We start from the raw sequence: 16,877 nt of genomic DNA on the forward strand, positions 1-16,877 counted from the left end.
GACTTTAAAGCTATACTTCCACATTTCCCAGATCTTGGTTTTGTGGATTTGAGTACAAGAGAAAATAATCAGTAGCTGAAGTTGGGAAGGAGAGACTGTAAGTCAGATGGTCTGTCCCTAAGACACCATGCTGCAACTTGTATATCACAAACAAGATGTTGTACAGCTGCGATAAAACCTGCCAGAATTCTCAGGGGACTGGCACATACAGACCTTCCTGTACACAACAACTGTTTGCTGTGGAGTTGCAGAAAGCCAGCCCTGCATCATCCCTCCCCAGCTCCCCAGCTCCTCCTGAGCCCCATGGCTCCTCTGCTGCCTAGATTCCAATCAACTCAACCGCTATGAACACAGCTCCTTCCCTCTCCAACCAAATCATGGTAATCCTTGCAAAATAAAGGCAGAGGGGTAGATCAATGCATGATTTTTAAGAATCCTTACTAATTGGTCTTTTTATACAGAAGAGCTGTTGAACAGACTCACATGTAAAACCATGAGTGTGTAAACAAACGAGGCAATATAATCCATTCCTATTCCACCACTAAATAACCAGCTGCATTCACCAAGGAGTTTCCCATCACATATTAGCTGATCCAACTTATCACAAAGTATCACCCTTTCACCAGTTAAATGAAAATTCACAGAATTATGTAAAGTTTCTCCCACTTACAGTCATGACACAAAAATACAACAAAAATATGACAAAAACTCCATACTTACATTCTTCCATTTGTTATCAACAGGTTGCAAAAGATTAGATGGGGATGTTGTTAAAGGCTGGGTGACAGAGTCCTACAAAGAAATCAAAATATTTTAAATCTTTATCAAAAAGAACAAAAACACAGCTGATACAACACAGAAATGTAGCCCAGAAAAATCAGACTATGTGAAATAAACAGACGTATACAAAATCATCTTAGCTATAAATACTAATGCAGCAAATGACAGCAAAATGACATCCTTACAGTCACTATTGTTTAGAAAATATTCTCATGTATCCCACAAGAGAACATTCTTTGGTAGTGATGCCTGGAAAAGCTGACCTGGAACAGAGACCAGGCAGAGCAAAAGGAATAAAATAGGTATTTATTGAAAGGATAATCCTTGTGCAGTGCAAGAGGCTGGCCTGCACTTGGGGCTGCACCCAAGTTGAATCCAAGATGGATTATGGTCATGAGTCTCTACACTTCTATAAGTTTTGGCTCATCTGCATATTGGGGTTAATTGCCCAACCACAGCTTCAGGTTATGAAGTCTCAACCCCTTGGCTTGCACCCTTCCCTTAGCTGTTGTTCATGCTTTTTGGTACCGGCTGTCCTTGAAGGAAGGACTTGAAGCTGGGAAGGAATTGTTTTGTCTAACCACTCTGTGAATAGAACTTACTAACACCTAATATGAAGTTTCAGAGTTACACACCAAGCAGCTGAAAATCTGAAAATATAAAAGCTAAAACCCAAGGCATCAGTAGCACAGCACTTCAGTAAACTTCAGCTTTTGGAATGGGTACTTTATAAGGACATAATCATTGCTTATCCCCAGGTATGTACCAAGGGGTGACAGAGACTGATGGTAAACTTCAGAATAGAATTATTACACTGGAGATTTGTTGTTAAAGCAGCACCACAAGTTTTCAGCAGAGTGAAGGGAAGTTCCAATCTAAGAATGCTTGTGCTAATCTAATAATGTACTAAGTTACTAAAGCAATAGAAAAAAATAGGAATAAATAAATGCAGAGACAGATATAAAATTACAAACAAAAAGCATAATAATCCCCTCTAATATACAACTGACATGTCATTTTTTATCTCTGCTCCTCCTTGCTAAACTTATTGGCATGTCTTTTTAGAAGTAATCTTTTTCTTCCTTTTCTCTCTTTGCTTATATTATTGCATGGGATTTTTTGCTATTCCCCTCTTGCAGGCAAGCAGCAAGATATTCATGCAAGCAGGGATAATACCATACTGCTGTAATATCAATATGCTAAGCAAATTCAAAATATTTAAGCAAACAGAAGGAAAAAAAAAAAAAACAAAAACAAAAACAAAACAAAAACAGAGCTAGACAGGGAAAAAAACATGAGGTAGTATGAAGGAATTATTTTCCATCCTTTAAGATTAGGCTTGAGAATGTAGAAATGTAAAAAGAGATAGAGAATATATATACTTGCAAATAAGACACATTAGTCTTTCTTTTTATGAACTAACATAGAGAAACAAATATCATATCCCCTATAAAACAGTCTCAGAAAATGTGAAAAAGAAGCTTTTCCAAACAACATGAGTAGACAGTTATTTCAAGAAGACACAGCTGGAAAATGAAGTTCAGACTTCAAATTTTAACCCTCCTCTTTAAATGTCTGCTACTACTCATCACCCATTGAACATGCATGACTTGGATATTAGGCAAAACAGAGAGGACTAAAGGTAGAAAAGGTTGTTTAATCAAAGAAAGTACTATGAAAAATTAAATATGCACTGGTTAAAAAAATTCGCTAGTCTGATGAAACCAGAGACATTTTCTGAATTTTAGGTCTTTTTTTGTATCTTGGTGAAGAAAGAATACCATTCACTGCTTCCAATAAAGCTAGGTTTTTTCCTTTATAATCTGCCTAATAAGAAGCCAACATTTTAAAAAAGTTATCGGATACACACAGAAGAATCCACTATGTGTTTATATGGATGAGAATTAAACAAACAATTTCTGAAAATGAGTTGAAACTAACACATTATTACAATAGTTCTAAAACTTCCCTGTAATTTTTATTTATTGGAGGAGACTAACAACCTATAAGAACAAGAATTATACTTTACTTAGTTGCAGAATTAAACTGCTCTATTTTCAACCAAACCCTCAAATTGCAAATACTTTTTTTGCATGTAGTTCGCCAATTTACATTTTCCCAATATTTAATCCTGCAAATTAATACCAAAAATCACACAAAGGTTGGAAAAGACAAAAAGACAGCTACAGGTCTAGAAGTTCTAATGTATCTGAAGAATTACTGGAACTAAGATATAGACTTATTAAACTCTCAAAGGCATTTCCACAAAGCAAAGCTTACCACTGTAACATGAGATACATCTGTTGAAGCACTTGCAGAATTCTGTGGACCACCCATGTGCATCTTGCTGATATGTGTATTTAAACTACCCAAGCTTTTGAAGACACAGCTACATTCTGTACAGTTGTATGTAGGGCCATTCTTCACCTTTAAAAAAAAAAAAAAAAAAATTCAATTTTCCCTACATCTACTGAATATCATGTTTTTCACTTTTTTTCTATATAACAAGTATACTTCAGGATTATGAGAGCTAAAATGGTTTATTTTTTCAAGCTACCAATATGTAGTTATGGAATCAGGCTAGTACCTCTTGGATATAAATGAACTATAATCTATGTGCATGACTACAATTGCTTACTACCACTTCTCAACGTTTTGAAGCACCAGACAGCAAAACAAATGTCCTGTGGCAAACAAGGTCTCGGACTTTTCTCTCTTTACCATTTCCTACCATTCCATGCTTAGAGGCAAAACTGAAATGCAACTTTATCAATTAAGATGTGTCTGAAGATGAATGAGCATACATAATACAAATGGAAGTTTGGAAGTATGAGACAAAAAAATGCAGACAAAACCTACACCATGAAGGGCACGGAAGTTTAATGTCTAGTTTGAATTGAACACATAGAATGAGAAAGTGATTAGCAGCCACTTGTTTGAGACTTTCAGACCAATGGGTTAAGGTAATTAAAGCAGTTAAATTTGCAGATTCCAACCATCCTCACCTTCCCTCCTCAGTCCATGACACAGCAATAACATCCAGCATGGTACTAGCAATGTGCAGGGAGCAACAAGGTTTTAAAAGAAAACACACTGCAGTACTTGCAATATAGTATTGGTATTTCCAATTTCGTGACATTAAACTACCAATAAGACTTTCAAAAAGAAGTATTAAGTAATAAAATATACTACAACTAAACAGTGCTTTAGGAAGTGAAAAATCAACCTGAAATTAATTATCAGCTGCAATATTATATTGTAACTATCTCAGAATAAAACAAAGAATTCATCGAACTTCCATGCGGGCTTGAAGAAAACACAGCAAGAGCAAGAAAGAAAAAATACCAGTAAATTATCCAAAGCAGTAACTCAAATGCAGACTCAGGAATGCAAAAAACAGCATAGGATGTGATCAAGAGGTAGCATTTATTTAAAGTACCTTATTCCACAGCTTGTTTCTTTCTTACAGAAAAATAGAGTAACAGAGAAAAAAGTGAAAAATATTTTTTACTTCACCCCTAATTAATATTGCAAAAAGTCAATTTAAATTATTAAATCAATGTTGGTGCAATTTTTTCTGTAGCAAAAGCTACCACTTCTAGAGAGCTGTTAACCTTGAGGACGACTAGTCACTGCAGAGAATCACAGAATCAATTAGGCTGGAAAACACCTGAGTCCAACCGATGACCAGCCACCACCACATCAATTAGACCATGGCACTGAGTGCCAAGTCCAGTTTTAAATTTATCTCCATGGACGGTGACTCCACCACTTCCCTGGGCAGCCATACCAATGTCTAACCACCCATTCATGAAGGAATTCTTCCTGATGTCCAACCTAAACCTCCTCTGGCACAGCTTAAGACTGTGTCCTCTTGTCCTGCTGCTGGTTGCTTGGGAGAAGAGTCTGACCACCCTGGCCACAGCCTCCCTTGTAGAGAGTGATAAGGTCTCCCCTGAGCCTCCTCTTCTCCAGGTTAAACATCCCCAGCTCTCTCAACCACTCCTCACAGAACCTGTGCTCCAGACTTCTCACCAGCTTCACTGCCCTTCTCTGGACATGCTCCAGGACATCCATGTCCTTCCTGAATTGAGTGGCCCAAACTGGACACAGTACTTAGAAGTGATATGACTTAACATAATTAAGTGTATCACAAACTATTAACACATAACCATATACTAAGGCATACCCTAAAAGTAAGAAACTGACATGCTAAAAGGATCTGCCATTGTAACACAAGAGTGGAAAACGAGACTGCAAATCTCAGAGTTAGGGAAAGAGTGAAAACAAAGATGATATTGTGCACACAAGGACAAAAAGAAGCAAAAAGTATTACCTCTATTACTTCATAACTTTCAAACCAAAACTAGGTCTCTTTCTATGGGTATTTCCAAACATAATCACTGAACTCTGCAAGGAAACTACTGAACAAAGTTGCATAGCTCACATTGCTAGGATTGTATTACTTTATCACAGCAGTACCTTTTGAGTCTTAAAAACTGTCTGCCAAAAAGAGGGGGAAAAAACAGACATAAAATGGTCTGAAACAAATTTTTTTTCATCTTATTCTGAAATTTTCTTCTAGTTGTAACCAAAAAAACCTCTGTAAAAGGCTGTGAGACATATACTTCAAAGACAAATTACAAGTATGTTCTATAACAGAATTAGTTAGTTGATGTTTGGCCTTGAAATTTTTCACTATTTTCTGCTTGGCAGTTTTCAGCTCACTTCCATCTGATTCAAGCCCTTGTTCTTCCAAGACTGACATAGGTACATTTTTGTACACCTAATCCCACTATTTATTAATCTACCCTTGTACAGAAAAGACACTGAGAAATGAAGGTTATGCTACTTCTCCTAAGTATACATTTATTCAGACCAAGTTAAGGAAAGCTCACTGGTAAAAGCAGCAATCCAGAACCTACATTACAGCAGTAAATCTATCCTGGTTGGAAGCACACAGGAATAGCAAAAGGGAGTTTAGATGCATGTTAGCATCCAGAACTCGATGTGTAACTGCATTTACCTCGGAGTGAACTCGCTGTATGTGTGACTGCAGGTTGCCTTTCTGGGAGAAGGCGGCGGGACAAAAGGCACAGGCGTGGGGCTTCTCCCCCGTGTGCTTGATCATGTGGGTCTGTAGAGCCCCCTTCTGGTTAAAGGCCTTCCCACACTCGCTGCACTTGAAAGGTCTTTCACCTGCAAGGCAACAGCAGGAGGAAGGGTAAGGAGACTTACGTCAATGTCAGCAGTTTGCTGTACCTAAATGAAAAATCGTATCCACCAAAATAAAATACACACGTTATTATAAACGTTATCAGAAGGTTTTGACAAAATTATTTACCTTGACCACCAACCTAAGCACCTACTCTGATGAAAATGTAGCCTTGTGGAAATGTTTTGTGACTCAGCTGATGATTACCAGCTGAAATGGATAAAATCTAGATGAAGATATTATTTAAACAACTTGTAGTTTGAAAAATCTCAGAAGCTGCTATGCAAAATCATCGGAGCAAAAAAAAAGGGAAAAAGAAAAAAGAAACCCATGTAAATCCTATAAAATGCATACACCTTCACAGAAACAAACAGGCTCAGAGGGTAAATGGAGAGTAATAAATAACTAACAGTCAAAAATTTAACCTTTTATCTACTTCAAGTCTTATAGCAACACTGCAAAAGATGATATGTGGCTCCCACTCCCCAATAAATATTGAGGCATTCATTCTTTGCAACCACCTACTGAAAGCATGCAATGAATTCATGTTTTGGACAGTTCTGCTCAGAAAATAATTTCTAAAACTGTTCATATTGAATATTTAAAGAAAAATAAATCAATAGTGTTAAAGAAATGCTCTGTCACAACTTCCCAAATTTGGTTCCCTCACTGCTGTGCATAATTACACTTTTTGTATGTTTCCAGATAAGCATGAAATCCCCACAGAAACTTGAAGTTGCAGAACATAAAAGGACTGCATTAACAGATTACAATGCTACATAAACATACTAACAATAAATTACAGTTTCTTACAACCATGTGTCCTAATTAACTCCTGGAAACCTCCACTGTGAACTTAGTTCAACCCTTATTTTCTTTTAGTGAAACAGTTCAGTTGTGGTAACTCTAGGACCCTGAAAATATTTAACACCTTGCCTTTGCACTTTTCCATAGCCAAGACCATTATAAGCACATAGTATGTTATGTCCGCTACACCCGTAAGTACTACCATGTGCACACTAAATTAGTTTTAATAAATAATTTAATATTATTACTAATTTTATAGCTGTAATTACATCTACTTAAAATTTATGAATTCTTAATTAAATTCACATTGTCAGAAAGCAGCCATTTTTCTGAAATTGATTACAAGCATGTAACTCACAGAAGGAATGTGTATCTTCTTCAGCTTAGGGGTTTTGAAGGTGCTTTAAGAGTTTCAGGTTTTAACTGTGTATTTTTTGAAAGAGATTAAAACAAAGAACACTGATTCACTTCTGGAAATACAAAATTTCTATTAGGCTCTCATAGACAAAAAGCTTAGCTTCCAGTAAGAGCTGCTAGCAGACACATGGAAGTACTGCTTCCCGTTAAGTTCGCCTACATAAGTAAATCTCATTATAAAAACAAAATCTGAATTCTATAGTGGAAATGTGAAATTTCTGTATTTCTCAAGTATAACTTAATAAAATACTGATTTGAAAGGGGAGACTTATCATTACTTATTTATTAATGTGGGAATTGCAGTCCCTGAGACTTGATTTTTCTCCCAGAAGGGTGCAAGTAATTGAAATGACTAGCTAGAACAAAAAAAGTACTGCAATTAAGAGACTCACATAATGCTGCACATTGTGCACAGACACATAAGACTTTTAACACTTAAAGACTTGAGCATTCTAAGTTCTTTAAAGCAGAGTTATTCTCTTCTTCATATTTATAGTACCTCAAGCAGCCAAAAGGCAGACAGATTGTCTGCAGATTTACAGTACTAACACACTTTGCAAATTAAATGAGTATTCGCAAGCTACTTGGAAGTTAAAATGACCTCCCATCATGTGCAGATTGGGACTGCATTTTCTTTCTCTGGTTTTCCAATAGGAAAATGTCTTTTGGTCTTATAAAAAAAAACCAAACAAATGCCCTTGAACTTTTTTAAGCTTTAAAAAAAGCATCCGCAACCAAGTATAACCTTGTTTCTTTAATTCTGACTGGAATAAGCTAGTGAATTAAATAGAGCCAATAATCTAAAATACTGAAGTTCATTTTCACTGACCTGTTTTTGATATTACTTTCAAGCAATTGTTTTAAAGCAGGTACAAGGGTGACCTCTTGTGTTACTTTTCTATAACTATATCTGTAAAACTTCAAAAGATTCTTCAGAAAGTGTCACACAATGGTCTTTTTATTTCTTAGTAAACATGGCCATTCTTGTAAATGGCAACTCATCACATCACTGTCTGAAAAGTAATATTACACTGACTGATACAGCAAACAGAATTGCACACTTACATAAATGAATACCTGAATTAGCTAAAAAACAGACAATGGTAATTTATTCAGTGTGTATGAAAAATACATGTTGAACACCACTGAAACATCTTCAATGAAGATTTTGTTTAAAGCCTGCTATAATATGTGCACCTGATTAAAACAAAAGAACTATTCTTTTATAGTCATCTGTACACTTCAAGTTTTATTTTATGCTTTGCATTTTTCAAGTATTTTAATTGCTTACGGTTTAAACATGCACATATTTATGACAGAACCATAGCAAAAAACATTTCCTACTTATTCTGCAAATTTCAAGTCACCTGCACTTCCTCCATTATTAAAACTACAACTTAGCTTATCACCCCAGAAGTTCACTTTGTAAGTTTAAATAAATTGATTTTACAAATGCAAGGCTACTACTTTATTAGTACCACTAATCCTCATGTACTTTTGCTCTTTTTGCAATTGTAAATTTCAGAACCTTCTCTCTAGAGCACATAAGATCTAATTTAAAGTAATTGACTGGCCCTTATCTAGGGATTCTGATTTTAGGGTCCACTAGTACCAAAACTGGTATTTGGTAACAAATGAAATCTATAGTTTTTCACATTTTTTAACTCTTTCTAATCATATAAATCTGGAAATTTTAAAAGCATATAAATTTTCTAAGCAAATGAATTAAAGCTTATTTTAAATCAACAGGTAACTGCATCAAATGAGCTAAATGTATTAATGATATTTCAAATCCCAACAGAAAGAAAAAGCATTTTGCATCGTTTCAGAGGTTAAGTGCTTTTTGTAAAATCAGAACAAATTACAGTAAGTACTTCCACAGCCTTACCTGTGTGTATTCTAACATGTCGTGTTAACTGACTCGGTTTCTGGAACGTCTTTCCACAGTGAGGGCAGGAATAGGTAAACCCACTTCTATCAATGTTTCTGTTGTAAGATCTGGTATTTGACACCCTGTGATTAAAAGATACAGAAATAATTTTAATATGTAACATTTTGAAGAAGCTTCTTTTACCCCATCATTTTTAACACTGTGTTAACATAATAACAACACAGTATCAGCCACAACAGCAAAAACCCAAACTCCATAATGATACTGAAAGAACAACAGGAACAGCTCTTTCCTCAGTACCTACACGCACCAAAATCTTTAGTTATTTCTGCAGTAAAAATCTGGTACATCTTAGAGGCTCTCTTCAGACATTTTCAGGGTAAATTCTGCCAGAAGTATACAGTGACAAACATTTTGGTGGGAACTTTCAACTCTGTGCAACACTATTTCTTTTGCCTGAACATAGCAAGCCCTTCATTCTGAACTAGAAAATGCAAATCTCATAAAATAGCATACAAGTGCACTTGCTGAAGTCTAGTAAGAGCAAGTTAATAATTTAACAACCCAAATATTCACCATTGACCCTCAAATACAAATGACACTCTCCACAGAACCACAGAAACAGAGAATATAAATTTCCCAAATTCATTTTGCTACAGATAAAACTAATTAGTTTATTCATCCTAACATCTCTACAGAAGAGTTGTCCACAAGGAGAATGTTTTTTGCAGGTAATACATTTATATAATCCAATACAAACCTAACTTGGTACTTCAAACCTTTAAATTTGTTGGCAGATTGAAGTTTACAACACTTCTTTATACCTCCTGCAACACAACTATTAAGATCTTAGAACCTGTATCAATTTCTAATAAAAAGAAGTGGGAATAGATAGGATTTCATGTTTTTAAATATGTCCTTTTTCCTCATCTGCTGTTTTATAGAAAAAGTGAAAATTAAGAGATATCACCTGTCAAGACTTTAGGCCTTTTAAATATATAAAGTAAACTAAGAGAAGTTTTTCTTCCTTCTAACTTAAAGAAATTCTCACCTTCCTAAAAGTAAACTAGAGAGCTGAAAGAAAGAACAGAATAAATATTTACCAAAAATAAGAAATTCATATATCAGGCCTCTTTTTTCCCCACTTCATTTTGTGCTTTTTCAGATTTACAAGAACTCATGGGAGGCTGTAATGAGGACCTCTTGGGAAAAATGATTAAACTGCAAAGAACAAGTTACATCTTTGCAGAATGAAAGCATTAAAACTTTTGGCATTGTAATAAATGCTGTGTAAAATTAATATACATTTGCTTTAGCATACTGCTATTAGTGTTTAAAATCATAAACACACTTCAAAAATCACTTTGCATCAGAGAAACGTAACCCATGTTCACAAATAGCTGACAGATGAACTATGCTTAGTATGTGTGCCTAAATACAAAACGGGGAAAAAAGAGGCCTCCAAAATAACCACCCACTTAAGCAAGATTTTAAAAAGCAAGTGTCATTTTAGAACAGCATACCAAGAAAAGAATTATCTGCATAAATCATGGTACTTGCTGATTGGAAATACTACTGCTTTTCCCAGCTATCACCATAAAAGTAACATCTGCTCATTTTGTTATAATCCCATGATTGTCACCTTATTTTATAGTGAGTTTTCATATGCTCCTTTAGCTGTGAAGAAGTTTCAAATTCTTTTTTGCAAGACTTGCAGCTGTGAATCCTACTGCCTGCCAATTCTTGACGATGCTCTTCCATGTGTATGGATAGCTGACTCTGTAAAGTGAATTCATCTCCACACTCTGAACAGATAAGATTCTGAAAGAGACAATAGAGACTGATTTTTCAAAACAGCACTGCAGAAGCTTTGCTCAAGTAGATTAACTTATCCTTCTATGGACACTGGCAGCTGGAAGCAAGCAGCAAGAGAAGTTCATGAGCCCTGTGATATAAATCATGTACAATAATCATTGCAAGATTATAGTAATATTTATATTTTAAGAACCTTGACTAGAACTGTATGTTCTAGTTCTGAAGTCTGGAGTTGTGAAAAACTCCATAGAGTACCAGAAACAAGCAGTTCAGTATCATCCTCACCGCTCCTATTTCATTGATGTGCTGGTTGAAGAGACACACAGAAGCTCACCTCTGCCATTACACCCTGGTCTACAGAAACGTCTGTAACAAATAATTACTTCCAAACCAAAAGCACAGTAATTGTGGATTCAGGGATTTCACACTTGTACAGGTTAAAATTATTTGACTGTCACTTCTAAACTTTCTAAACTTTTCTAAAGCTTTCTTGCCAGTAAAGATGACAGATAAGAGAGGGACACAATGTTTCTAACAGATACCTCTCCAACCCATTGATTTTAAAAGCGTTAAACATCATTTTCCAGTTATATTAGTATTCCATGTAATCTAGAACAGAAATTATACTTTTAATGTTTAACAGAAAAGTGCTACTATTTCTCTGAAATTCAAAATTAGAATCAAAGTCAAATATTGTTTCTGTGAAAATTAAAAGCTCTGCATTTATTTGACTTCCTTTTGCCTTTTGAAAAAAAATAATTTTGTCAGTCTATTTTAGAAAGCCAAAGCTAAGAGTTAAATCTTAAATGTCTAAAAATATCCATCTCTTAAATGTTCTTCACTGGCATGCATAAGTAAACTCAGATAGTTTTTTTATCAGCTCAGTTTTCAGTAATTGTGATTATCACTGCAAATTGAATTGTTTTTTATCCTCCCCCCTTTTTTCCTCTCCCATAATGATCAACAAGAAAAATAAAAACAAACAACAGAAAACAACAGTGTTCAAGAAGGATATTGACAAGAATGTTTTAATCAAGAGGAACACAGGTATGCAATGTTATTTTTGGACTGTTTTGACAATTAATTTCTTTAAGCCTGAAAAGAAAAATCTGCAGTATCACATTTTCAGACAAAAGCTTAAGTCCTTTAATGAAATTAATTACCATCGTAAAAAATATTTGTTTAATCTAATCTGTATTGCAAGTTACAGTCAAAGACAATAAATAATACTTTTTTTTTCTAGGACATACATTCAAATCTGAATACCTCTTATGAGCATCTACTGCTCTTACACAAGAAATTTAGTTTCTGAATTTAGATTTCTAAAAGCAGGGGAAAATTTTATGAAGGGAAACTTACAATTACTATGTCAAGTTCATGAACCTCAAAACTGAGGGATTTTGCATTGCTTCTCAGCATTTTTCAGACATGCATATGTATCATGTTAAGATGCAAACACAAATATTCCATTAAGCAACTTCTACAAACAAAAAAAATAGCCTAAGATGACATATTTGAGACAAAGTCTTCATTAGTCTATTCAGTACTGTGGAATTTGCTGTAGGAAAGAAAGCAAGATCACAGTAAAGCACAAGAACTACAAAAAACCCATCAATATATCACACCAAACAGACTCTGCTATAGGCAATACCTGGTGTATTTTTTTGCTTCTCAAGTAAACAAAAAAATCACCACCACGCACAGAACAAGTATCCTGAACACTGTATCCTCACTACAATTAAACTCACATTTTAAAACTAAACAAAATGAGCTGAACATACACAAAATTCCCAAACTAAAAAAAAAATGTTTAAAGCTCTACTCACTGGATTCTGCCTATTTTAGCTCTCCCTATCTTACCAGATGCAACACCTTTGGATCTCACAAATCTTCACCTGACTCACAGCATCTGTAAAGAATTTTAATCTGCACTTTTTCAAAAGACCATTGCTCATGACATATTGTACAGTACAAATCAAACACAGTAAATATTTCTAAGAACAAAATCCAAATAAAATCTCAACATCATACAAAGTAAAACATAAAAACCCCACACGAAGAGGAACTTGTAATGAAGGAATTTTCATTTTATATCAATCAAATATCAATTTTAACTTTTTCAACATATTAAACTGTTCCTCAAGTCCAAAAGTCCTTCATATTCATGAAGAAAGAAGACACAGTAGTAGTTCTAATGCGAAACATAATTTGTGTTTCAGTTTTTTATTCAGCATTTCTGTCTTGCCAGGCAAAATGCATCAGTGAAAAATCACTGTGCATTTCCACTAAGGAAATGGACAAGATCAACAATCCTCAAGAAGATGGGCATATTTACACAAGATATGTTCTCCATTATTTCTCAAGAGAAAGCTACCTCATATTAATGAGGAATTTAAAATGTGAAGTTTCTCCCTCACACCAGTGTATTACACACAAACCACCAAAGAATGTGAAGAGAAAACATGATCTCTTACAAGCTCAGTATCAGTAGCCCAGAAAATTTCTTCCACAACCTCTCAAAGGGAGCAATAAATCATAAAAATCTAAGTTTCACAGACAGACCCACTCTCCCAAATCTCACTGGAGCTCCCAAGAAGCTAATCACTCTAATTTCTTGTTCTTGCCCATCTGCTTTCATCTATAGATAAAACTGCCTGATGCTGCACAACACAAGGGTAAAGTTCCCCAAATTCCATTTTGTGACATCATCTCCTTAACCTCTACATATGACCCTTAATGCATGTCTCCCCATATGCACCTTCGCTCTGATTTCAGATTTTTAACCCTTCCAACAGCAAAAGGAAGAAGGGCAAACAGGAGGAAGAATGTACTCCACCAATAACTCATTAACCTGCACATTGTGGGAAACTCCTCAATGACAGCTAGTGCTATCACCAGTACCCTCTGCTTCAAGTTCAAATTCCAGCTCTCCTACAGGTCCTGGGCATAACTACTATGAAAGTTATTCCTGCAGTTTTATGTGAATTAATTGTTACATTCAGCTCTGTTTTATCACAAAACTATTGAGTTTTATAAGAAACTCATTCATTAGCATTTGAAACACGTTCATATTTCTATAAATTTAATTTTCAAGCTGCAGATAGAATTTTAAATTGGAAGGCATCACACAGCCTATTGTTCTGACATCTGCACCAAAGTAACAAAATAATCACTGCTGAAATGCATAGAAACAAATACCAAAAACCACCCTCGGGTGTCCTTCTTGATGCTGTTTCCTTATTCTGATGTTTTCAGCAATTCATGAATCAAATTTCCTTAATAATACTGATTAAGCTATTTATCATTATAGACACGTTAATATGCAGCAAAATTGTACTCCAGTCCACTTAACTTGGCTACCTACTTGACTGTGTACATGATAAAACCTGAGCTAAAACAATTAAAGAAGGAATATAATCTCTACAGATGGCATACCCTGCATCTGGTTTAGGGAAAAGTGCATGCAGGCCTATTATCCCCAACTTACAGGTCAAAACTGCTGTAAACTGTTGGCAATTGGCATGGAGAGACACACCACTGTTACATTTATGATCAGAAGTCTGTCAATAAAAGTACATTTTCTATTCAGCTCCAATTCTCCAACACAAAGTGAAATTTTAAAAAAGCCTTATCAGGAGGAAGAGGCAATTACATGACTGAAAACTTGGTATTTCGAGCAGTGCAATCAACTCTTGCAATTGTAATAATGTAGTAATGACTATAATGTGTGCAAAATACATCACTGTGTATTAACTGCTTGCTAAGAATTTAACCAACACTCTGACAAAATGGAAAATGAAATTGTGTGAGGGAAAGGAACAAGTACTCTCAAGCAAAACAGCCAAACACTCAAAAACAGAGGTGAGAGCTGTAGATAAGGGTTAATCTATTTCTATGGATGGTGAGAGTGCCTCACCATGACATCTGCCATCAAACATGATCACCTATTATTTAGGATGTGCGGGTTTATCAATGTAGATTAAGTCACAGAAGTATCTTCAAAATAAAAGTATGTGTAAATAACCAACCAGTTAAAGTTTTATATTTCTTCTGGACAAAATCATGTATTCAATCCTCCAATCTAAAGCATACAGGTAAGAGATTAAATACAACCATGTCTCTTCAAAATGAAATTATAAAGTTTAATGAATTACCTCCTCTTTCTCATGCAGCATTATATGTGCTTTCAGACTGGCAACTCTGGAGAATTTCTTGTTGCACACAGGACACGTAGGATCCTCGCCATTGTGAGTACATTTGTGAAGTGTCAGGTTGAATTCAACATTAAATGACATCGGACACTGGTCACACCGGTGAGGCTGTTTGTTAAAATCACAAAAATAAAGACAAAATTCAGTCTTCCCATAAGCTACATGTATAGCCCTGAGTGACACATATGAGCATACAGAACAAAATGTTAAATATTAAAAAAAAAGCGATTCAATAGGATAATAATGCTTAATAATACCAATATTAATAATTTTATCTTCTTTGCCTCTCACTAAGGAAAATATAAATACAGTATTACAAGAGCACAAAGGGAAAGAAAGCAAGGGAACTAAGGAAATCAGAAACTCAAAACTGAGACTGTCTGAAAAGAGTGAAGCTAGTAGGAGAGAGGAATGAGCAAGAGACAGAAAAATATTTTCCCACTTTAACTGTAATCATGATTCACACAGAGAGTGTTTGGGCACTGGAAGAGGCTCCCCAGGTGTTGTGTGCAGGGAAGTGGTCACAGCACCAGCCTGACAGAGATGAAGGAGGATTTAAACAATGCTCTCAGGCACATGGTGTGATTCGGGATGTCCTGCGCAGGGCCAGAGGTTGATCTTGATGATCCCTGTGGGCCCTTTCAATTCAGCATATACTGAGATTCCATGAAATCTCCTTAAGTAAAACGAGTAATCAAAACAGCAAAATAATTCATTTATACTAGGTCTGACATCTCTTCACTTGGTATCTGCAAAACCAGTTTTCATTCTTTAAGACTACTTTCACTTTTAGATGTAAAGGCTCTTATCTAAGACTGAAATAGCATGGTTTTAACTTTATCAACTTTACAACACTGAAACTTGTGCAAATTGTCCTTTGTATACCTGAATTATCTCCAAGTGCTACGTTTTGTAAAAATTAATCTGTATTTAGGGCTTCCTCAAAAAGTAATAAAATTATTTTCCTATCACATGTATGTAGTTTTAGCTTTGTGAAATAGGAAGCAAGGGAAATAAATTAAAGGCTTCCTATTACAGATGCAACTTACAGCAAAATCTTCATTAAAAAAGCCAGTTCAGTTTTAATCACATATCAGTACTTTCGTTCTTTCCCAAATTTGATTTGTAAGCAGCTGAAGTGATGACATTAATCTACTGATTAATACATACATACTAAATTAGTTTACTAGTATGGTCCTGTTAATAAATATAAGTACTTTTTTTTTATTGCTAATGTGTAGAATCACTTTGCAAGCTCTATGGAAAATAACTCATACATTTATTTTGTCATCTATCTGGCTATTTTATAAGTCAAAGAAAATGGGTAAAATTAAAAATTACTGATCTGGAAACAACAGTCCAATTAAAGGGCATCAAAGTTAGATCCTATCTCAAATGAAACATGAGAAAACATGAAAGAGAAATGTCAGAGAAAAGAGAAAGAGAAAACTCTGAGGTCTGTAAGTAATAATTATTAGTGGTGTGACTGAAAGGAAATGGAAAAGATGTCTTGTGTTAGTGTCACTTGACAGTGCATGAAAACATCAATGTACATTGGTTATGTCTATCACAATTCATACCTTGTCATTTTGCTCATGATCCCTCATATGGCGCTGGAACTGGGTCTCTCTTGGAAAAGACAGCAAACAAATCTCACACTTACGGAAGTTGGGTACTTGGTACGGAAAATTACCGTTCTCTGCACTCGGTGTCAGAACATCATCTACAAAACAAGCAACAA

At 35.1% G+C, this 16,877-nt stretch overlaps 1 protein-coding gene across 8 annotated transcripts in view; it reads right to left on the minus strand.

The window, feature by feature from the left end:
* The window catches only part of ZNF236 (zinc finger protein 236), a 70,082-nt gene that overhangs the window by 42,250 nt on the left and 10,955 nt on the right, over window positions 1–16,877 (minus strand). For all 8 annotated transcript variants that reach the window (XM_079302748.1, XM_079302750.1, XM_079302747.1 and 5 more), the window contains exons 2-8: window positions 16,717–16,859; window positions 15,080–15,244; window positions 10,753–10,931; window positions 9,108–9,232; window positions 5,807–5,979; window positions 3,061–3,207; window positions 721–792 (exon numbers count right to left, since the gene is read on the minus strand). In XM_079302748.1, coding sequence (XP_079158874.1) covers window positions 721–792; window positions 3,061–3,207; window positions 5,807–5,979; window positions 9,108–9,232; window positions 10,753–10,931; window positions 15,080–15,244; window positions 16,717–16,859 — 1,004 coding nt within the window. The remainder of the gene's footprint in view (window positions 1–720; window positions 793–3,060; window positions 3,208–5,806; window positions 5,980–9,107; window positions 9,233–10,752; window positions 10,932–15,079; window positions 15,245–16,716; window positions 16,860–16,877) is intronic.

Source organism: Erithacus rubecula (genome assembly GCF_903797595.1).
Source record: "Erithacus rubecula genome assembly, chromosome: 3".
Taxonomy (NCBI): domain Eukaryota; kingdom Metazoa; phylum Chordata; class Aves; order Passeriformes; family Muscicapidae; genus Erithacus; species Erithacus rubecula.